Below are 25000 nucleotides of genomic sequence, written 5' to 3'. Positions count from 1 at the left end.
GGGGCGGGGGGGAGTATAGTTTGTCTTCTTTAAAGTGGTCCAAGAGGAGGTTGCGACCCAAAAACCACACCAACTTTTTGTAGGTTTGTTGTGCTAAGGGCTAACATTACGGCTTGGCTAAGAAGACATTTGGCTCGATCATCGCAGCAGACCAGTTAGACCACACCACAAAGCCCCAAAGTTAAGTCTGACGCTTTTGGTAGAGAGCGCTTGCTGCAGTTCCCATGCCAGTCTAATAACCATCTCCGTCAGCTCAATCACTCAGGAAGTACCAAATTCACAAGAAACCCAAATATAAATGTGCATTTGCACATTCACCACTTCATGTTCAAACATGGGTTGTTCTCTCTTTAAAAAAAAAAAAAAAAAAAACTTGATTATCTTGCCCTTCTGACAAGCCACAAGTTCTTACTCTACTAGCCAAGGGCCAAAAGAATAATTTTGTCCAAATATCCAAATCCACTTTCTAACACTCTAACACTCTCATGCACACTCAGCAGAAATCTTCCATCATTTTCCATGATCCATCAATATAGTGCAGAGAGACTCAAAGACAAGCCAGCACCTTTAACACTTACAGTGTTGAACAAACCTCAGCGGTTACTATTAGAGTCAACCCGAGAGTTAATCATTTCTGATGGCTGTATTTGACTGACTCGTGATCTACATGTGTCTATGTTATCACGTGTAAATCATCAAACGGTTTGAGTGTTAGTGCTCTCTGTTATCCAGAGACAGGTCTGGAAGCCACTTCCATCTCTGTAGGCTTTTTTTTAGGAAGGGGGGGTTGCTGAGTCTTGACAGGAAATGGAAAGGTTGATCGGATGGTCCCCGCAGACTAAATCTGTTTCCCAACAAGTGCTGTGGATCAGCCTGAAAGCATACACCCCCGTCGCTCCCACTTTTTCTCTCCGTTTCTCCTTGCTGCTTTCTCCCTTCCTCCACCCTCTCTGTGTCTTTCTATCACTCTCTCTCTCTCTCTCTCTCAATTCATTCTTCTACACTCTTGTAAAAAAAAAAAAATTGTGAGTCCTGAAATTTAATTATCCTCGTGAAATATGGCTCCTTGTGTATGCAATTAGACAGTGGCAAGAAAGCCTCCCTTGTGTGTAAGCATAAGCATCCTGACAGTGTCCTCTGTAATTCGCACACTGTGCTGCATATTTTGAGTGCGCCTGTAGGTGGGAAAGATAAGTACGTTGTTTTGTTATTTATATTTTGGTAATCTGCATCCTGATACAGTTACATTTCCTGCTATTGTTTCAGCCCGCCTTGAGCTTTATTGAGACACAATCTCTCTCTCTCTGTCTCTCTCTCTGTCTCTCTTTCTCTCTCTCTGTCTCTCTTTCTCTGTCTCTCTCTGTCTCTCTTTCTCTCTCTCTCTGTCTCTGTATTGGTCTGACAGCCCCCCCCCTTCACACACACACACACACACACACTCTTTTTTTCCTTCCTTTTCCTCTGTTCACTGTTTGCTGGCTCAGGCTACCGAGGTTACAGAAGTAGCTCAGCAGTGATAGGACAGAGTCACCGTGAGAAAGAGAGAGACTGAGCGAGCGAGAGAGAGAGAGACAGAGAGAGAGAGATAGAGAAAGAAAGAGAGAGTAAGGGGAAAAAAGACAGTCAGAGTGAGAACAAGAGTCAGTGAGGGAGAGACTTTTGTCAGAGGTGTTTCAAAGGGGTCCATGTGCATTTAATATCCTCTTCTTTTTTTCTTCCACACTCCGGACTTTTGACTTCCCAGGCACACACACACACACACACACACACACACACACACACACACACTCACACTCACACACACACGGAGAGACATACCCACCCAGCTCCAGCGAGGACTACACTCAGGACTCCCCTCACATCGAACTCCGAGTCACTAAAAGTCTGGATGATCAAAGGCACGACAGGTCAGTAACAATGTTGTTTGACTTTTCAGAGTCCATTTTTACCGCTCTGCTTTGCTCTACACCGAAAGACTTTGAAGAGCATTGGGTTTGGCTCTTGTGTTTGTGATACATATGACTGCTTTTGGGGTCTGCCCCGTTCTGCACAGTTTGCTGTGTGTTGTGTAAAAGAGCAAAGATTGCGTCCTAGGGGTTCTTATGATGGACTCAGAATTAGGAAGTGATCTGCCACCTTAAAAAAAAAAAAGGAAAAAAAAGTGTTGATTAGCGTTGCAGTTGCTCTCAACCGCTTCGAAGTGATTCTGACAATCTGTACAAAGTGAATGCCTCCATGCTCTGTTTTAAAAGTCTTGCTGGGACTGCCTCACATCCTGCGCAGCGGCTCTGTGTTTCTCCCGCTGGCCTCGTAGTGGCACTAGACTCGACAAGCCCAACGCAGCTTTTTTGACCAAGCCCTATTTGACCCACAATTTTGAGAGCCAAAGAGTATAATGCTTTTTTGGCTTTCTGAAGTTAAACACACACCTATTTTTTTTTTTTTTTTTGTGGTTCTTGAAAAATTCTTCGTAACATCGACAGGGTCAGATTTCTCTCTTGTGCATTCTTGATTTTTTATTAAGCAAAATCTACCCGCCTCTGCAAACTTTGGGAAGTCTTGACAGGCCGGTAGTTATTACTCACAGGATTCAGAGAAGCATGCTTTGCCTCAGATAAATGTCACAGAGGAAGCAACATGTTGAAAAGGGACGCATGAGTTTTCTAAGCTTTCGTATGGGTTTGTCCACTTGGAAGTTTTCTGCAGCCTTGTCAGTTATGCTGTAGGTAGGGTTGGTGTGCATTTCCCTTGAAAAATAACACAAGCCCGGTTGTGAACTTTGCAGCTGTGTTGGCTGCTCATCGCTCAAGCTATGAACACATTTGATTACCTTGACGCGTTTGAGTAGATGATGGCCAATTCACTTTTTTTTGTTGCGTGTCCCCCACATTCTTAGAGCAATGGGCTGAACATTTTTCCCACTTTTGTTTTTATGTTGCTTTTATGGAGTGCTCTATGCCCCAGTGAGCAATTTCTGCATGGAAAAATGATAGGCGAAAAAAAATGAGCGCGATGATAGGCTAGGCTAGGCTAACCCAGCATGTATTTTCTCAGAGGACTGGGTGGGATGGGAGGTTGGTATGTTTGTAAAATACGTTGGGCATTGTGTAACCACTTATGAGGATTTTGTGTTATGAAGGTTTTGCACTGTACCATTTCATTTGATTGGAAGCAAGCCGGCTCTACCAGGGCTTGTTGTTGTCACTCAAAAAAAAACATTAACAGAATTCTACAAATGTTACAAAGGACAATTGTACAGAATTCAAGAGAGTTGCATGAGACCTTCTGAAGACTGAAGGAGTTCTTTATAAGTTTGTTTTGGATTTGCCCTCATTTTGTTTTTGTGCCGGTGTGTGACTCGCTAGTTGGACACAGAGAGTGAAAGGAAGCGAAAGGGAGAGAGAGAGAGAGAGAGAGAGAGAGAGAGGAGAAAATGAGAAACATATCCACCACCCCTGTGATCTCGGAAAGTTAGTCACTCAGCAGGAGTGGCCCGTCTGGCCCAGGGAACACAAACAAGCAGACCAAACCTCTGAGCGCGAGAGAGAGAGAGAGAGAGAGAGAGAGAGAAAGAGAGAGAGAGAGAGAGAGAGAGAGAGAGAGTCAGTCATGAGCTACATCAAGAGCTTTTTTTGTTAGGTGTGTGTATGTGTGTGTGTGTGTGTGTGTGTGGGGGGGGGGGGGGGGGGGGGTAACATACCAAAATGTGACGGAAATAGGGGCTTTTCCTAAACGACTGTTTTGTTTTGGTAATAAGTCACTTTTCCCAACGTTTCTTTTTTTCTTCTTTTTTTTTTGTTAACTGGGGTACATTGCAATGAGTAACTGTGAAATGTGGACAATTATGCACCAGGACTTCCTGGCAAAAGCCACAGCAGCATAACAGAGATTTACAACAGTTATTTAAGCAGAGTAGTTTCAACAAAAGTGGTCAGATTGTTGCAGGACAAAAATGACTGGAGATCATTTGAAAACATGAATGTGTATTCAAGACATTTGTGCAGACTTGCAGCAGAGGGGGGGGGGGGGGGGTGTGTGTGTGGATTGGGCACTGCCATTCCGTCACTGACAATGCCTGGTGGGAACGGCGAGAGAAAGAACCCCATCTTGCTTTTTTAGGCCTTTTTTGGACTTTCATACTTTCTCACAGATGCTATTTTCTCTCCCACTGCTCTTGTGCTTCTTCGTCGTCTTCCTCTGCGCTGCCTCTCTTCTCTTCTCTCGGTCCCTCGTGGGCTATAAATACTCTCCTCGGCGAGATTTATCGTGGACTAACATGTAATTTGAAATCTCGCTCTGACCCAATCTGTGTGTAACGATGCCGTCCCTGCTGTTTTTAGCGTTGGTGTTTGGGTGGCTAACGCTAATTACAGTGATAAGTTCCTCTCTTGGCCTCCTTCTGACCCGAGGTGAAGGTTCCAACACACTGCTCACATCCTGGTCTTGGCCCTTCTCGCTCGGTGCTTAAATAGAACCTGACCGTCTCTTGAGCTGGAGACCCAATCATGGGCGACGTTTCTTACCAGCTTGCGTGTGCATGCATCTCGGCCTGTCCTTAAGTCTCCCTGAGACCCGCACGTTATTTGCTTGTCTGCACACCCCTTGACTGTTCAGCCAAGTGTACATTATTTGCAAGTTTTTGGTCTCCCCACAATTTCACAGTGGAGACTACTGAATAATAAGTTGTGGAGTGCTCCATTGTGAGCAATTCTATCCACATTATGTGACAGTCTAAGAGTATCTCTTTTCTAGCTGGCACTGTTATGTTGAACTAAACAGAGTCAATACAAATTTAATTTCTGTGGGACAATAAGTCTTTTGTACAGGGGGGATTGCAACAGACAACAGACACAATTATAACAGTATAACAATTACAAAGATAACACAATTCTCTTTGATGGCTTCACCACTCCTTCTGTGATACCATGCAGAGGACACATTGTGTTTCATTTACAAAGGACACCTCAGAAAGTGAAAAGCTGGACAACATTCCCTCAACTTTTAACACAAAGTGTAATACATTTTGTTTTGTGGGAGACTGAGTTCAGTATCCACTCTGTGATGTGGTTAATCATAAAGGTCATATGATGAAGAGCTCAATGCTGCTATTGTTCCGTTGAGTTAAATCTGATAGTACCCTCCGAGGGTAAAGACAGGTCAAGCATGTCGAGAGGATGGCACACAACAGTAACACAAACAGAATTTGATCATGTTTGCATACTTTTGTCTGGTAGTTTCCACAGCGGAGAGGTCCATCCCCACAAGAACTCTGTCCAGGGTGGTGCCACAGCAACTTAACCCCGGGTTAAACCTCGCTTGTGTTCATGTTTGCTTTAATCCAAATCCCTGGCTTGAAACTCGTACCAGGTTTAGTGCTCCAGCTGCGGCGAGCTGTCAATCTGCAGAGCCCCACCATGTTATTTTCACTCTGTCTTTTTTCCCTCTCTTTTTTTTCTCTGAGAGGAGTGCTGTGACTCCAGCTGACAGAAACGCTTCTCTCCTGCAGCTGAACTAAATTCATCCAGAGTTGAGTTGATCCTACCTTGACAAACTCAATTGAAATATATAGATCATTTGGGTTTGCTGAAAGCAACTGGCATACAAATATCCAAACCTCTCCAGAAAGCCAACGTTACAGAATGAAGTGTTTGTGGTAGCTGTATGCCAGTTCTGCCCTGTGACTTCTAACATCCATAAGGATTTACTATGTGGCACTAACTCTTTCGGCCCAAAACATCTGTGATGCATGGAGAAAGTAATTTTGTATATCCTCTGCGCCTCTTATGGTAGGGGTCAAGTTCTTTGTTTTTTTGCAACTGACGTCCATATTAAGTGTTGCTATAGGCTACTTCAAGGACGTAAGCAACAGTTTTGACAGAGTAAAGAACTACCAGAGCGGAACACTGGACACATTCTACATTTTCTGTTCTCTATGACATCATCTCATTCTTTCCACTAGAGAAGCTATTGCCATGGCGAAGCCCGCAAGTGCTGTTTGTGATGTAACATGAATGGAGAGAATGAAGACTGCTCACCTGCTTGCCTCTAATCTAAAACGTTCTGTCTTGTGAGGGAAGAGTTACATTTTTAGAGACGTTTAAAAGCTGCAGTGAAGAGGCACAGTACAGGATGTAACTGTCTTTGTTAACCAAGCCCATTGTTTGAGGGTAAAAAAAACCCAAAACCCTGTGATTATGAAAACCTGATTTAAATTTGACACCTTTGGTGTGTTTACTTTCATTTATCCACAGCAAGCAGGTGCCTGTCAGAGATGTCATTAGAGTGTTTGAATACAGTGATAAACCTTTATTCCAATGGTGAAAGTCTAATTCTCCAATCTCCGAAATCAAAATCCTTTCAAGTAGGGGAGTTTCAACTGCCACCATCTGTCCCTTCACCTGGTAAACTATTACCAGGCAGGTTAAGATTGATTTCATTCATAACCAAATAGGGATTGATTTAGGGACACATTTATGCACTCAGAAGAGGGACTCAGTAATCTTAATTATTCTTTTGCACACAAGAATGAATCCCCCCAGTGGGCAAAGAGTGTCACTGCAAGAAGAGTTACACTCTCACAAGACAAGTAGGTCCTGTCCTCAGAAGTCAACCGCAGCTGGACACTGGAGTGAGGATCCCCAACACATCATGACCAGCTCTCCTTTAGAGTCAGTGCTCCACTGGGGCCCTCAGAATGACCCTGACTGATTAGCTGTTTATACTCCTCTTCGTTTTGCATCCGCAAATGGCTCTCAGTGACAAATGTCAGCTAGTCCTGTTCAAATAACATGAATCTGCAGCGGCTTGTAGGCTACCGTGCTAAATGTATAGGCCCTTCGTGCCATAACGGGCTGACCGCATGAACGGGTAAAAATAGTCTCCTGGGATCCCCTGAACGAGTGCCAAAAAACAATAAACGACCGAGAAAATGAGACTGTATGACTAACACGACCACTTGGGGGAATCCCCAGAGGATGGAGACCCTGTTATAAAGCCGTCTCACCACTTTCCACCTCCCACACCTACTGAGATTCTCCACTTGATGTAAACAACCAAGCGTTTTTTTTTTTTTTTAAAACGCATCTGAACTTCATGTGTATTTATAGCTTGAAGAGAGAGACCAACATTCGTAGAAGTTTGATGTTTAATGCACAACAGTTTCATTTTTGAAGTCGACACGGTTTTCATGATCCAAAGTAGCAAGCCATGTCATCTGCTCCATCCTTTCAAGTGTTCCATGCCAAACACCTACACACATATCTGGCCAACGTATGCTATTGCTCATTACTGCCTAGCACATTGAGAGGCTGTCGTTACACTGTTAAGTCATTCTGGGTGGAAAAAAAACAGTTTTATGCAAACAGGTCCCCAGGTTTGTGGGTGGTTAAACACAAAAAACAGACCTCTCATACTTTTTTCCAAAGACCGCTTTTTTAACATCTCTAATCCTCTGTGACCAAAACTCAAAGTAAATGTGCACATACAGGCTAAACTGGCCACTACTTGCTAACAACACTAAATAGATCTTTATGTCTGTTCAACTCTATTTTAAGCAGTGTTAGTAACTCGTTCTACCTGCTTGGAATAGATTTGGTCAGCTTTTAGCTGTTACTATATCCTACTGTACCAATGTGATACTATTTTGTTACTTTGTGGTCCACACATTCATAGTCCTGGGCTTGGCTGTAAGTACTGGTGAAATAGGAATGTGCAACTTAGAAAAAGCTCCAAGGTTTTGATCATTCTCATTGAAATTGAAGAAGTTCAGTTTCACACTCTCAAGTCAATGAATGTGTGTGTGTGTGTGTGTGTGTGTGCGTGCAGGATATGAGTGAGTGTGTGTGTGCATGCATGCACAAGTGTTAATCTATGTGCTGTATGTGTGCACACACCATCTGCCTGTGTGAATGTCTTTTTTTCTTTAACTTTCTCTCTCTCGTGTGCATTTTCGGAGGAATGCAACCCATGGTTCTCCACCCTTTTCTGAAAATCAGAGAGAGAAACTTAACGCAGCGAGTGTCTCATAGTCATTTGCTTCTGAAGTCTTTGCGCTGTTCTCAGATCACTGCATTCTAAAGTTTTCGGAAGTGTGGAATAAAAGATGGCACAAATGAACACCACATTGAATTTTGTCATGTGCCCTATTAAAAACGCCTGGAGGTCTCAAACAATGCTGTGTGAAAAGTGGAAAAGCAAACATTACTGTCATTATGACTATCAGCGTGTATATGGATTGTCAGGCATCAGAAGAACACAAAACCATCAAGACACATATTTCTATATTGCTTTTGTTTTAAAGGAGTATAGCTCATATCCATACCCAGTCTTCCTCAATTCTTCTTTCCCTCAACCACCTCTGGCATTTCTCTATAAAACCACTCCCTCACTCTCTCATTCCCTTTCCCTGACCTCACATCACAGACAAAGAGGCCAAACAGCCAAATACCACTAAAAGAGGGATTATCTCGGAGAAAGAAAGAAAAAGTTGTCCTCTTCTTCACTTTGGACCAAAAACTTGAAGTCACCAGATCTATGTGGAAGGCCAAAAAAAAAAAAACAACCCACTGGCGGCAGTTGTTTCACTGTTTATCTTGAATGAGCCATTGCCAAGGCAAAATTGTATAATGAGCTGAGAAATCCAATCAGGATGGTTGCTTTCTCTGCATATTTGTTTGGTGCCCATGTCGGCACAAGGGCAAGAGTGAATTAGGATGGAACACATGGCCTAAACAAGCACAAGAGTGCAACAAACAATCTAGTAGGACAAATCAGTCACTAGTGATAAACTCCTGAGTACTCTGTTTTGGTCTGTGAGAAAGATTAGGAAAAGAGAGGGGCCAACTTGTCCACCAGGCCATTATCATTTTCCTCATCTGTCGATCAGAGTGCAATGTCTCCTCTGATCTCTTTTCAAGTGCCAGTCAAGTGTGGATTTCTTTTTTGCCAGTTTGACTCATTCTTTTCTTGTGTTTTGTTTTCTAATATCTGCAGATATATCCTTCTATGTTCCAAATTTATTCTTCTGACACTTTTCTGTCTCTTTCACTTTCACGTCTTTGACGTCTGCCTATACATTTAATTGTGTTGAATCTCTCTCTCTCTCTCTCTCTCTGTCTGTCTCTCTCTGTATATTTGTACATGTCAAACCTTGTCCACAATATTACAGATAGCTAATAAAAACTAGGCTACAATAAAAAAAGATTCTCATGCGAGAATTCAACTAACCACAACTGCATATGCACGAATAGATTTCAGTTTGAGTGCATGTTTTGATTCTGTATGAACATTAGAAACCATGTTTGTGAGAGGCATCGTTAACCATCTCTATTTTCAGCCTCCACCGGACATGATTCAGACACAGACTTGTGTAATTCCCAGGGTAAACCACATGTGTGAGTGTGTGTGTGTGTGTGTGTGTGTGTGTGTGTGTGTGTGTGTGTGTTTGTGTGTGTGTTAATGTGCATACAAACTGCTGACAATTCTCTATGAACATACAGTCACCCTACCACAATACTACTCACTACCTCAAATTGTGTTATTCTTCAAGTATTTTCAAAAGACAAATGTGAAAGAAAGATTGATGTAGCCTAACTAAACGAAAGTTTGAAAGGAGGAGCACATGCTCACAGTCGAAAAAGTGCAGTTCTTTGAGTAGGCTACAGCAGGTGGAGCTATATTACTTCTCTACTTGCTTTTGGGGATGAAATTTCACAAAGTGAAAAAAAAAAAAACATGCCAGAGCACTCCGAGAGGAACTCTCAGGGAAAGGGCTGACCGATAGAGCGAGAGAGAGAGAGAGAGAGAGAGAGAGAGAGAGAGAGAGAGAGAGAGAGAGAGAGAGAGAGAGAGAGAGAGGCTTCGTCGTTTGGGGCCGTATCCGACGCAGCGCTGCATTTGAATGTTTATCTTTTCGTCACCTTCCGCAAATGGACAAATGGACAACTTCGCCTCCCCATCATGTGGATCAGCATCATAACGCGACAAACACAGACTAAGGTCTATTACGAATAGGCTTCCAGTACGCTGTGATTATTCATCGTAGGAGTGTCTTCTGAAGAACTCTGGCGCACAGACTTCTGGACATCAAACTAAAATTGGATCTGTTCCGGTCGCCTGCTCACGTACGTCGATATGAATTCTATTTTGAACATTTAACATGTAAAAACGAGTTTATTGAAACCTAAACTAGTTCTGATGATATCGACGGGGTTTCTACTCAAAACTTGATAGGGGCATGTGAGTTCCTGATGTTTTAATACTTGTTTAGACTATAGCCATATTGTAGGCTATAGAATAGCCTATTAAAACCAAAGTATACCAAACTCTTCTGAGGCCGATAACGTAGCTGCTTCATGTCATTTAAGGTTTCTATCGCTATCAGAGGACTACTAGGTTAGATTAGGCAGTTCAGAGCAGAACACATTGTCACTGTCGACATAAACAGACTTCAGTGGACTACCTCAGACTGGGATGAAGTTGTAGAGCTGCACTGCCGCGCCGTAGCTCGAATGCTTTCGGTTTGACGAGAGAACATAGATGTTACATCGCCGTCGTCTCGCACATAATCGGAAAAGCATCACTTTCCCACTCATTTTCTCTACTATATCTGTAGATGACATCATGGAATGCTACCCCATAGTGAAGTGAAGATTATGATGCACACGGAAATCCAGTAGCCTAAAACGAGTAAGTGAATTTCTTTATAAGGAAAACGACAGACTACTATTAGGCAATACAAGGACAATTGGTTAGGTGTGCCGCCGCACATCCAGTCCACTGTTTACAAATTAGAATTAATACGTGACTAAATAGAATCTTTGGAAACAAAGTAGCCGGACATCAAGACACATGGTCCACTTATTCATAAGTTTTGATGACGCCGAGTTTCTTTCATTTAGCCTGAAACGTTAGCGTTGAACATTTAGTTGTTTGCCATGATTCATGGCAGTTTTACACCTTTTAAATAGGAGAACTTAGGCGGTCAAATGCAGAGAATATTTGTACATGTTATGTGTTGCCAAAATCCAATTGAAACCAACCAAAAAGGACCTTCATTAATGAATTTAGAATGAATTGTTTATCTGGACATACTGTAGTAAAGACTTATAACATGTTCAAGGTGACAAGTGATGAAACTAAAAAGTTCATTCTGGGAACAGGAAGGGCTGATGGTCAAAAATGATCTCAACCAGTTGACTTTGATATGTGTTTTACTTCTGTATGTGACCTTCTTCTTCTTCTTCTTCTTCTTCTTCTTCTTCTTCTTCTTCTTCTTCTTCTTCCTCTTTTTCTTCCCCTCTCTCTCTCTCTGTATGGGAGTATTGGATGAGGTCATGGAAGTTAACACTAGAAGCGCCAAGCGCCGGTCATTTGACCGCTGACGCGTATTCCTAGAAGCGCCGTGGGGGTTTGACCTAGATATACCTAGAACTGCCGGGCTGCGGTCATTTGACCGCAGCGATTACAAAAAAAAAAAAATCTTTTCACTCGATTAAATTCCAGGACCCTACGTTCACGACTTTTCCTAAATACGCGTGTTTTGTCACCCAGAATTTTTACATGATCAAAAGCACACCGGTACAAGCTAGTTTAGAGCTATTTTGCGCTCACTTATGTGACAACACTATGTTGTCTCGCGTTCGGCCATTTTTGTTCAGGCTGCTATTCTCTTTTCTCACAGCAGATGTCGCAAGGATTTCCTGTCAGTCGGGCATGAGAATAATATTTTACCATAAAACATATCGTTTATATATGTGCAACATGTATTATATATGTGCTTTATTTTAATAACTATTTTTCATTTACATGGCATAGTCTATGGAGGCGATTTACAGTGGTAAAATGCGAGTTTGTTTTGAAAACGTTGCGACAGGCCTACATGTGTAATTTTCGTCGTAGCCTATTTATGTACGTAGGGCGCGTATGCCTACGTACATTCATAGTTGTACATCTTATCTTCTATTTGTAGGCTATCTTTTAAAGCTCAGACTAATGTATAAGCATTTTCTTACATATTTGCTGGACTGACTGAGTTACGTCAAGTCAAGGACCTATCCTAACGCACTTGTTGTATAATGTCAATTGGCGCAGCGTTAACACTCCTGTCTGCAACGCTGGAGTCCCGTGTTCACATCTCGGCAGGAGAAAAGTGCAAAATCTTATATCGATAGCATTTACTGACCGTTTTTCAACGTCGATGAACAATTATTTTTTGTTAATGGTTTTTAATAACAACCTATCTGAAATAAACGGATGAATCGCAATATGTTTAGGCCTACCATTAACGAAAAATAATTTCGCCAGCCAATCATTTTCTGCCGCCAACTGACAAACTTTGACAAAGCCAGTTAGACTTTTTGCATCTAAAAATAATTATATCATAGTGACACGCGAAAAAATAAACGATAGCCTAGAAACTAGGCCTACATGAGATTTTCCCACTGGACACACCACATCAGTATTGTGCTCGTTGCTACGACACACAGGACTCCCAGTGAGTTGACGACCAATGAAAATGACATGGGGAAAAGCAGCAAACAAAGTAGCCTGATTTTGATCTCACCTTACATAGGCTACTTTCCTAATTCCTACGTAGGGCTACTCAGACTTTTGTTAAATCGTCAGGGCCCGGTTGCACAAACACCAAAACCAAAGATTGATGATATGAACCAAATATTCTGGAACAGATGGATTTACAGCATTGAACGTGATAGGCTATTAGCTAGCCTACTGATGCGACTTCCACCGTTTCCTTTCCAGAGATTGCTGCGCTGTTCACAACGCAATGAACGCATGCAGTCTACATTGAAGTGAAACGTGCAGAACGTTGTCCAAAACAATACAATAACATTGTGTGTTGATATCTAATACAATATACACATCTGTAGACATGAAGTGGCAACTAAAGCCATTATCAGTCATGAAAACTGTGGCGGCTGCATTAAGGTTTTGGCTGAGCCAGCTAGCCAGCCAACAACTTCATTAGCCAGCCGTTCTCAAAGCAAATGGCTTCGGGGTCTATACAACACACTATCCATTGCAGCCTATTTGAAACCGATCATCCCCCTCCCCCATACACTCGTCTAGGATACTTAGGCTACAGATATCACCGAGGCATTGAGGAACTGCCTCCCCACCCCCACCCCATCTATCTGTCCCCTGCATAGACTAGGCTGTAAGCTGGCTGTTTAGGCAACCCGTGGAAGAATGCGCAATCATGTTTCATCGCATATGCGCGTTTCAGAATGTTCGAATTCGCCAGCGTGCGTGTAGTTATTTGAATCGAAAAGAATATAAATATACCCTAGCCTACTTTATTGATGCCTTGTTCAAAAGAACTTCCGTCAGGAATAGGTTGGGGATCGAACCAGCAACCCTTGGGTGATCAAGCCAAAGCTCTAACCAGTGAGCTACGACTCTGCTTGATAACTAGGAGAAAATGTGTGTCTCAATGCTGAATCTCGAATTCACATAGAAGTTAGCTTAAATTGTAGAAACAATAGGCCTAGCTTTTTTTTCAGCAGACATCGCAAACATAGCCTACACATTCGCAAAACAGAGAATATCATTCACTCATTATTTTAAATTATGCTACTTCTCACGCCTATGCCTGCTCAGCATAGCTCTCTCTATCTCCCTCCCTCCGATGTAGCTAGACCCTAGATCTTCTCCCTAAATGAATGAAAGTTGTTTTAGAAAGTAGCCACGGTAGCCTGTAAAATGCGGCATGAAATCCTGGCTACTGTGTAATTGAAACCAGACTATTAGGCTCTTTGTTCCAGGTGACCAGGTCCGATCATTTTCGGCAGCGCGAACATAGGCAGAATAGAAGTGAATTTGGGGAGTGAATTAGAACTAGCCACATTCACTTTTAGAGCATTTTAGTTGAAAGTCAAGTTTGCTTAAGGTTTGTTCAAGAACTCTTCCAAAGTTTTTAACAACACAAATCAACACAAATACATTAACAGATAACTCAAACGTGCTGTATGTCATAATGAAACAAACAACCACAGATTATCAACAACACGGTCTGACACGAATGACATGGCTTAGTGCAAACTGAATTTATGACCAAACGATTTCATTCGTGCACGAAGCGCCATCTTGCGATCATTATGTGTAAGTAAAAGCCTCCCAGTCTAAGGACTCAGCGGTCATTTGACCGCCTCGCCGCGCTTTAAGTAGTTCACAACAGCACGGCGCTTCTAGTAGGTCGTCAAAGCGGTCAAATGACCGGGGCGCGGCGCTTCTAGGTATAAGTGGGTCAGAACGGCGCGGCGCTTCTAGTGTTAAGGAGGCTAGGGTTTCACATATGAAGGTAGGGAGTCTGGCGATGTAGTCTGATCTCCTATTGGTCTCTACAATCACCTTTGTTCAGATGGTCAGGCTTCAAAAAGCATTTGTACCGGCTCATATATAGCAGGCCATTGGAGTTTGGAGCTTGGAGCTCCCATCTCACATTTCATTCTTCATAATTGCCCATAGTGCCTTGCAATGGGTATACTCAAGTGCTTGTTTATAATAACTTGAGTGACTATCTGCACTGCTGTCAGATTTCCCCCCCTGATTCTTTGCCATCAGAAGCTAATAATCTGGACAGCAGTTTTGGAGCCACACAATCATGTGCAGTTTCATATGTGCCCAATGCTGTTGCAGGGTGTAATGTTATAGGCCACTCTGTATTGAGTTGTGCTCATTATGTGCTGTGTTATTTGTGTGCTGAGCTGCTGTAGGACTGAAAGAGAACACACCAGTTTGGATTAAAAAAAAAGAAACTGATTTGTGATGTATCTCTGATAAAGGGAAAGTGCGTAAGAGTAGGTCTAGAAGGTATGGCAAGAAAATCAATTTCAATATGCTGAGTAAAAATGTCAATATACAATATGATACATGGTAAAATTGTAGAATATATAGTTATACAGAGTTAACACATCGTATTGTCATTCATCTCAATAGCTGCATTCAATGGGGGAAAAAACGCACAGCTTCGTAAAAAAAGGCACACAGGCACCATTTTGCATATGTACAAAGCTATGCAAAAACATCATTGTGCAACTATATCAACAATATCACAAAATGAGTGTTCTTATGTTAATGAAGAATGATCACAAGATGTGATACAATATGGCACACCCCGAATGTACATGAGAGGGATACTGGAACAGAGTCCACCCCGTAGTGGCAGACAGAATGGAACATGTAGTGGTTGCTTTCACACTGTGAAGAAATGTCACCTCGGTTGTTGTTTGACTCGTTATGGAAGACTGCAGACATGAATGAAATGTTCCACCTCGGGTGAACTACATGGCGTTTGTCAACTTTTTATTACCCTGGCTGTGTTTAGAACAGACCTGTTTCCTCCTAAGTGTACAGATGAAAGTAAGGGTCATGCAGGTGCTTTACAAATAAATGCGTGTGTGTGTGCACTCACTCACACACACACACACACACACACACACACACACACACTCACACACGCATGAAAATACACACATGCTCAAATATACAGTTACATACACACGCACACACACTCACACACACACACACACACACACACACACACACACACACACACACACACACACACACACACACACACACACACTCACTCACACTCACTCACACACACACACACACACACACACACACACCATAGAGTGACTTGCCAACACTAACGTTAGTATAAGTAAACTGACACATGTGCCCACACTCGTTCGGCAGTGACACTGTATATCCAGGCTCAGTTATTTTACAGCATTTAAATAACATCAAGACACAAGTGTGCAACAACACACTCCCCCTCTAAATATACACATCTGACCTGTGTTCGGACATGTGTTGCGTGGACCTAGGGCCAAAAGGACAACAGCAGGTTTCAAACGTTAAGAATATTATTTATAAGTACTGATTTATATTCATACATGCAGTCTTGCATGCGTGCACACACACACTCACACACACACACACACACACACACGCCATGCACACATTAGGACACAAATGTTCAACAAGTGGTCCTCACTATTAATAGACTACACAAACATACAGTGTAGTCACACATGCTCGTACATGCCTCACAAACAAAATATAATGACACAGTTGTGTGAACAGAAAGTAGGATACTATAAATATATGTCCCCACACGTTAATTTAACCCCCTCCTGATGCACACACACTTTCTCACACATACACACACACACACTACTCACTACACGCCACACAAACACTTTGGACATAGGCACATTCAAACACATGTGCACAAATGGCTGTCGCTATAAATATGATGCACTGGCAAGGGGACACACACACACACACACAAACAGATGCTGTGAGGAAGGGGATGGTTTCTCCAGCTGTTCGGAAGCAGAGGGACTGAATGTCCCTGACAGCTGTGGACTCCTGCTGCACAGGGGAGGGGGGAGGACAGAGAGAGAAGAGGGAGCATGTGTCTGTGGGATTGGTGTGTGTGTGTGTGTGTGTGTGTGTATGGAAGGGGTTGCAGGCAAATCTGAGTGGGGAGAGCGAGGAGTCTGTGGAGCTGCCGAGTGTATCCGTTGACTCACGTGTGCTGGGCTGGGTTGAGCTGGCCTGGGCTGTGCTGTGCGTGACCCTGGTAGTGAAGCCAAGTTGCCCAGGTAAGGGTTGCGTGAGATAGGGCTCAGGCGGGAGTGTGTGGACTCTGCAGTAGGGTCGTGGACAGGTGCGTTTGAGTGTGTGAATGTATAAATGGATATCGTCCTCTCCTCTGTCTTCTCTTGTGCTGCTGTGTTTCTCTCTGCACACCTTCTGAATGCCTGACTTTGATCTCTTCTTAAAGGGAAACTCTAACCTAGGGTGTATTTGAGAATAATTATGAGTGTACATTTTTGTTTGGAATCAAAGTGACATTAATCGTTGCAGTTCTTTGTAGAACCATAATATGCATTTTCACCCGAATAAGCATAGCCTTTTGGGGCAACTTCTCTATTAAAAAAAACATTAACTAGGCTCAAACAATTAGGGATGTAACGATGCATTCAAGTCACAGTTCGGTCAAATTCACGATTTTACACTTCATGATCCCATTTTCACACCTTTGACAGAATGAGCTGCAGACAAAGTATAGCTGAAAATCTTTATGACTTTATTTATAGAAACTGAGAGGAACAGAAGGTCTGAACTGTCACTTTATCCCAGTTAGCATGTTCCGTTTCGTCTGGCGCCCTGATCAGGTTGTTTTGAATTAGAATAACATTTTGACCAATCTGACCTTGAACAAGTGAAATCAAAAGCAGGTTATGGCCTATTCTGTTTAAAGATTGCATGTAGATTATTTTTTTTCTCTCTCATCCGGTTGTAATCTTCACACATTAGTATAGATTTTTAGCCGATTCACAGTGCATCGTAACATCACTATTAACCATCCATTCTACCATGGAGAGGGTCTCTGCAGACAAAGTGACGTATTTTTACCTTTGTAATCGTAAAGAAAGTGAATGGTAGTGTGTGCAGTCAATGCATTAGTCAGCTCTTCCTCTGGTCACAGCCATCTTGTGTGGAAAAAATCCACAGTGACGGTCAGTTTGATACATATATAATAACTAGTTTTTAATAACAAAGGTAAACATACTTCAGTTTGTGTGCAGATATCTTCTCCATAGTAGTCTAGATGTTTCATGAATTTGTGAGCCAATTAAGTAGCTTAACAAAGTAATTTGCTTACTTAGCAAAGTTGCCCCCAAGGCTTATTCCCAAATGTTATTAATGGGTAATCCATATTTCAGTTTTTATACTCAAAACTGCATCCGATTCCTCTGCATTGTTTTGGTCCCAAACGTAAAATGCAAATATGAAAATCTATTGATGTTATTATTATCCAAGAGTAGACCTTTGGTTGTTAGAGTAGAAGTTTCCTTTAAGATCATCTGTGTTTCTAGCACATTAAGTTAAGGCAAACTGTAGTGACAACTCAGTAGCTACAGCACATTAGTTGTAAGTAAGTTATTATTACTTATTAGCCAACCAATAATAATAACACAAATAATAATACACTAACTAATGCATTGAAGCATAGTAGGTATTTAAGAGACTGTGTGGACCTGCCAAACAATCCATAAATGTGACTATTTAACATTGCTCACAGTTGCCATTGTGAATGGTGTTTTTTTCCGTATTAGTTCATAAGGGGATCTAATTTACCATATCCTCTTTGAATGATTTGTTTAGTTACACTTAAATACAGACAAGCACAAGGAAGTCCCACTCCAAAATATGCAGTAAGTGCAAATAGAGTCGGCTTTGCTCTGTGGTATCTGGGCAGGGACATTGTTTTTTTCACTGAGAGTAACCCGTAAACCTAATAGCCGGTTTCGACACAAATGACACTGGCCATTTTAATTATGAGAAAATATGTGCCTGGTAATAGTATGCTTGGATTTTGGATGAGAGCCCTGTGATATGCCACGTTCCACTCCTGGGAGGCTAGACTGCAGTGTTTCTAGTCTTGCTGAGGTCCATGTTATGCTTAATCTTATAAAAATAACCGCTCATATAATTTATTTTAGTTTGAGACCACAACAGTCTGATTCTTCCTGGTTAGTTTGACTCTGCTAAAACAACTGACTTGTGGCACAATGCTGCTACAGTTATAAACAGGAGGCACTTCTGCAAGTTTTTTGTACAGAAATAGGTCAGGGAACTGCGGAGATGAAAATAGCAGAACATACTTGCATAAATCAGCCTCAACGAGACAAACACAGACTAACTTTAGCAACAGGAAGTGGCTGTTTTTTTTTCTTTCTCGTATGCCTGCATGTGTTTTAATAGAGCACTTCCTTGTGAGGTTACCATGGCAATCTGCCCCATTTTTAGTTTTGGTGGTAGCACTGCGAGGTGACTACTGCTGTGCTGTGGTCACATAGCCTACACCGGATAACAATGGGGAGGGGAGAAAGAAAAACAGCCACCGCCAGTGGTAGCAGAGCAGCAGAGCAGCAGAGCTCTAAACAAGCAATGCTGATTAGAAGCCTAAAATCTAAATCAGGCCGACAGAATGATAGGGAGAGAGACAGCCACATGACACACTTGACGAGAGGTGTATCGCGCTTCTCCACAAAGCATATACGGTGGTGCTACAGTATGCACAGATGGCATAGCTTGATTCTGTCACATGAAACTTAGTGAACACAGGTGAAAAGTAAGCTGCTCTGATGTAGTATAGAAGTGCCAAAAGTAGATTCTCGACGATAAAAGCACACTGGATTATTATTTTTATTGTCACAGGTTCTAACAGTAATCGTATTGTCTTGTCCTGTCTGTCTCGGCGAGAGGTTTGGGTCTTGTGCAGACGTGTAGCCACATGGTGTGCTAGACCAGGCCTGATGACACACTGCAGTACAGGCCTGTGAGCCATGCAACTGACCTCAAGCCTGTGCAGGTCGCAGTGACACTCTGGTGAAGGTATGGTTGCATTGACTGGAAACACCCAGTGCACCCTTGCTGACTAAGAGTGAGTGACAGGGGTGAGGGCCTGACTGACACGATCGTCAGTAAAGCTGTCGAGTGAGATTTTTTTGGGTGGTCTGTGCTGTGCGTCCTCATTGGAGAGAGCGGAAAGGGAGCCCAGCGGCCATCCACTCGCTCGCTCGCTCGTTTGCTCGCTCGTTCGCTCGACACAACGCACTTCCCTCAGCCTTGTGAGTCATGACATTTACATGGCCACTGAGTCAGCCGTACGCTAGACATCCAGGGCTGCATCAGCCTGCTTGTGCGTGTGTGTGTTTGTGTGTTTGTGTGTGTGTGTGTGTGTGTGTGTGTGTGTGTGTGTGTGTGTGTGTGTGTGTGTGTGTGTGTGTGTGTGTGTGTGTGTGTGTGTGTGTGTGTGTGTATGTGTGGCTTGCATCACGTCGATTTGAGTCGCTGAAGAAGCGTGCAAAATTAAAAAGGGACTGATAGTGGTAAGCAAATACTGGCTACTTGCCACACTCAGAGTTATGTATCATAAGCTAACAGGTTTGTGCTGTTCCTGCCCAGAGCAATGCCTTCGGGGCTCTGAGACAGTTTCAGCTGAGGCCTTGGCCGTGCGTGTTTTGCCACAGAGCAAATGTGGTGCACCCCCTTTATAAGGTCAAGACGTGTTGTGACATCAGGTCCATAAATGTCCCTCATACTTTTGTAAGAACTGCGCCTGTTGACTTTAGAGAACTGAGCTGTGTTAGATACATACAGGGCATACAGCGGAGCGAGAGAGCGTGAGAGAGAGAGAGAGAGAGAGGGAGGGAGATCAGGTGAAGGGAGAGAGGGAGGCCTAATGCACAACTCATATTTATCCCCACTCTCTCACAAGGAACACCTTCCACTGTGTGGTTGTCAGGAAAATCTTCCCAATATTATAAGACACAAGAACCACAACAAGTAGTATAGTTTTTAGCAACGACTCCTCTGCGCCAAGAGGAGAGAGTGCCCAGAGAGGAATTCTCCCCTCTCCAAAACAGTCTCTGAGCTCTCAGAAAAGAAGTTCTTTTATTAAAGAAAAGCAGAGCAAGGCAGAGCAAAACACGTCAGCATGACCTTCGGTGGAAACCTCCCTAATTCATCCTCTTCGTTCAACCCCAGTTTCTTACCTTTGCAGGTGCATAGCTTTGTGAGGCCTCTATGTGATCCTGCTTGAATAACAACTTTGAACACAGATATGAAACTGTGGATTATAACTTTTACGAACACAAGTGAAGTTAACCTTGATAATACAGTATATACATTTCTTTGTCAGTGGTTTTTGTGTTTTTGTGAATGGCAGAAGAACGGAGAGCTTTTTTCTTTTTGTTTTGTTCTTGTTTCCAGTCAGCAGGCTGGGCTTACTGTAAGAAGGGGCTTACTAGTCCTGTGGGACCTGAATCATTTTACACTCTGTTGGCATTCTGATGGTACATTTCCTCCTAAGGCGTCTGCACGTCTTTTTGCCAAAGCATTTTTCACCGGGGCTTGTTCTCTGTTGTACGACCGATCACATTTCACCCTTGCGCGGGGGAATCAGACTTCATTACTGCACCGCCGCCCCAACTCCAGATACAACTACCCTGTCCACCCCTACAAATCCAGATTACAGGGTTTACTAGAAGCTATTGAATGGATGTCTTTATTATTTATTTTGATTGGTCCCCACTTCAAGCCAACACGACATGTGGAATGCCAAGGTTAGCAGAGGGTGTGGTGTTACAAGCCAGAAAACAGCAACAGCAACAACAAAAAATGCATCAGCTCTTTTCTTTTCCAAAGCAGTGCTTCTAAAGACACTTAGTCCACGAGGAAGAGGAGGAGCGGGTCATAATTTATGATTTGTGCTCGAGCTGAGCGATTAGCGGTAGATATCTAATTGCAGTGTTTCTGTTATCACAATTGCGATTTGATGTGCAATATAATGTTTGAAAGTCAAGCTTCTGTTCAGTATTCACTATATAATACATTTAAGAATTACTTTGAGATATTACTTCTTGGGTTAGACCAGCACTATTTCTGTTTGCCTTTTTGCTGTCCATTTATCATACTGCAGCCTACGGAGCTTGTTGAAATGTTGGTAATGTCAAAAGTGTTGCCTGGGGAAGTAGCCAAATGTTCCCGAACAATTGTGTTATGAGTAGCATAAGTCTGGCCTTCGCGATCTGGTAATTGCATTAGAACTGCAATTTCAATTGAAAATGTATTCATTTTTTCAGCCCCGATTTGTGCTATCACTGACATTTTTGCAGGCAGCTCTTGAGATTTTGAAAGCCTTCTCCCACTGTGTAATTTAAAGAAAGATGGTATTTAACCAAAAAATGTGTGTGTGTGTGTGTGTGTGTGTGTGTGTGTGTGTGTGTGTGTGTGTGTGTGTGTGTGTGTGTGTGTGTGTGTGTGTGTGTGTGCGCTAGGGAGTGTGTATGAGATAGAAAGAAAGAGAGTAGAGGAAAGAAGGAATGCTTGTAGGTTCTAAATTTAGCCTGGTTCATGCGAAAAAACCTATGAAAGTGAAAGATTCATACATCTGACCCCAATTCTGCAAACACTGTTCTTATCCGCTCCTTTCTTCCCCACTTCCCTTCTCTTTTTATTCTCACATTCTTTCCATTTTTTCGTTCCTCTGTGGCACCCCGTTCCCCTCTTTTCCTCTCTGTAGTCTTATGCTTGTTTTCCTGAGAGCTTTTTGGACGAGAGCCAAATGGTCTTTATGCTCGAGGATGTGGAGAATGTTGATGTGAAGAAAACATACAATGGACACACACAGACACACACAGACACACAGACACACACACACACACACACGCACATACACACACTCACACACACACACACACACACACACACACACACACACACACACACACACACACACACACACACACACACACACACACTTAACAGCCCCCACCACACACACATTTGGATAGCCTTTACTTATTGTCAACATTACCATCATGCCTCGGTAGTACATTTTGAGAGTGTAATTCTCTGTTCGGTCTGAACTGTGCTAAGTGTGAGTGCCGTGGAGAGCACACTCCTGTTGAATGTTTGCAGTGCTACTGTACCTGCCAGTTTCATTAGCATTGAAGCACTAAGCCAGTTAAGCTTTCAAAAAATATTAAAAAAAACACACACCCATTGTTTGTCCATCAGGTGCTTTCTCTCTCTCTCTCTCTCCCTCTCTCCCTCTCTCTCTCTCTCTCTCTCTCTGTCTCTCTCTCTCTCTCTCATTATGTAAGCGAGTGCTGTGGGGTGTCACCATGATGCATGGCTGAAAGAGTTGCCATTCCCAGGCAGCGCTCAAGTCACACCGCACACTATCAGCGGCACACACTACACCGCACAACAGCGACACACACACACACACACACACACACACTACACACACACACACTACACCAGCACAACAGCGGCGCACAACAACAGCACAGGGTACAACTGATACCTCACCCCAGATAGCTGATACCCCCGAGAGAAACTGCACGGGACATCTTCAAGGGAAGGATCGGTGTCAGTGGGCTGTGTGGTGAGAGGGGGTGGTGGGGGGTTGGGGGGGGGGGGGGGGGGGGGGGGTTGAGTGGCCCGTATAGCAGGGTTGAGATTTTGTTACCGGGGTTTCAGACGGTGCGGCGAATGACGCTCGCTCTCAGTCACACTGAAACTCAGGTAGGTCAGGTAGCTGACGCAAGTAAGGTGAATCGAAGGGGCACTTACTGGGAAAAAAAGGATGTCTTTGGAATGATTGCAACAACTAACTTGTTTTTTGTCTCTCTCTTTTCTCTCTCTCCCCCTCTCTCTCTCTCTTTCACTCTATCTGTTCATCAACACATCCTTTTCTATATATCTACCTATTCCTCTATCTCTCTACACCTCTCTCTCTCTCTCTATCTGTGGCTTTTTTCGCGTCTCTAGCGGATGTTGAAGTAGGAAGCAGCCGTGCGTTTGGACCTCAGGTTTTGGCTGCCATGGATCTGCGCGTGACTCAGCGTCGGCCGGGCGGCGAGGCGGCCATGCTGTCGCCCCTCATCTACAACCCCTTCGCCAGCCAGCCCTGCAACCAGTACGCAGCGCAGCAGCACCTGCAGGTACAGTAAACCCGCCTCGGCTCACCTGGGCAGACCGGCTCACCTTCGCCTCGCAGCCAGCCGCCACAAACACAGACAGGCAGATAACAATCGCCAGTCACTCACATCGAAAAAAAAACAACACATCAATGCAGGGTTTGTGATTGGCATTCACCCGCGGCACATTTCAGAAACGGCGGCTCTGTTCTTAGCACATCACGCTAATGAGAATAATCAGTAGCTGCTGCTATTATACAGTACAAACCGATAACAATACTGATACACAGGGCTGAATCGGAACGGCTAATCAGTTGCGTAACATTGTGCACGGTCGTGCTTCTGTCTGCTGTCAGTATCGCACTGAGCTAACAAACCACAGACACCCCACAGACACAGACAGACGCCGTTTCTCCGTTGACCATGCAGACGAGCTACGCAAATCCAGCCCGTGCATACCTGTTGCATCTGGTGCTCAGCTAGCATCGTGCACCGTAATGGAAGCTATGCATACATGTCATCTGTACTGTGCAACACTGAAACACAACGCAGACAGGGCTCGACAGGGCGCAAGTGTGCGATCGAGCGGCCCGGTCAAGCGGCTCCGTCTTTTTTGCAGGGCCGCCGTGGAAGTTTGAGTTTTATGCGAGAGCGCTCTCTTTCTCTGTGCTTCTGTTTCAGTTCACCAGGCAACGCTGGAATGAGAGGGAGCGCGAGCGGGAGCAGGAGAAGGAGCAAGAACAGCTGCAGCAGATCCGCCACAAAGACCCCAGCAAGCAGAGTAAGTGAGAGAGAGAGAGAGAGAGAGAGAGAGAGAGAGAGGGAGAGAGAGAGAGAGAGTGAGTAAGTGAGTGAGTGAGAGAGTGAGTGAGTGAGTGAGTGAGTGAGTGAGTGAGTGAGTGAGTGAGTGAGTGAGTGAGTGAGTGAGTGAGAGAGAGAAAGAGTGAGAGAGAGTGATTGAGAGAGAGAGTGAGTGAGAGAGAGAAAGAAAGAGAGAGGAGAAAGAGAGAGAGTGAGTGAGAGAGAGAGAGAGAGAGAGAGAGAGAGAGAGAGAGAGTGCCACCTAGGGGCACTCTAGCCGCTATACCGGCCACACCCCTGAGTCGCCACGCCAGGCTGCCATTGAGTGGGCAGTGAGCACATCTGCTGGGGTGTCCCGTCCACTGCAGGGCTGCCTCCTGCTCAGCAGCTGCCTGTGTCATGGTTTACATGAGCCACATAGTACACGCTCGGCGTTGACATTGATTAATGTCTGGGAATCTGCGTGGGATGTCAAACTAATGACCTCGCCCTGTCTGATTTCACGGCAATACTGTAGCACTTCTAGACAGTCAAGCCTAGATGGTTCTCATTGTGTTGATGAAATCGTTATGTCAAGCTAATTGTTTGTTTTGAGAATGCTATTGTCATTATGCTTTTTTTTGTTGATCTTTCACGATTGATTGATTGATTGATTGATTGATTGT

At 43.6% G+C, this 25000-nt stretch overlaps 1 protein-coding gene across 4 annotated transcripts in view; it reads left to right on the top strand.

Annotated features, from left to right (window-relative positions):
• The first annotated feature begins 1604 nt into the window (after positions 1–1604).
• The window catches only part of hdac7a (histone deacetylase 7a), a 49554-nt gene continuing 26158 nt past the window's right edge, over positions 1605–25000 (top strand). The window contains exons 1-4 of one of the 4 annotated variants that reach the window (XM_062546272.1): positions 9851–10121; positions 10613–10686; positions 23386–23558; positions 24216–24315. In XM_062546272.1, the coding sequence (XP_062402256.1) occupies positions 23439–23558; positions 24216–24315 (220 nt within the window). In that variant the 5' untranslated portion in view covers positions 9851–10121; positions 10613–10686; positions 23386–23438. Of the gene's footprint in view, positions 1908–9850; positions 10122–10153; positions 10687–23385; positions 23559–24215; positions 24316–25000 lie in introns of those variants that run through there. The other 3 variants (XM_062546271.1, XM_062546273.1, XM_062546274.1) reach the window with 3 other exon arrangements.

This window comes from Sardina pilchardus, chromosome 9 (genome assembly GCF_963854185.1).
Source record: "Sardina pilchardus chromosome 9, fSarPil1.1, whole genome shotgun sequence".
Taxonomy (NCBI): domain Eukaryota; kingdom Metazoa; phylum Chordata; class Actinopteri; order Clupeiformes; family Clupeidae; genus Sardina; species Sardina pilchardus.
The sequence above is the reverse complement of the archived record's forward strand: the minus strand, read 5'-3'. Positions and strand labels throughout refer to the sequence as shown.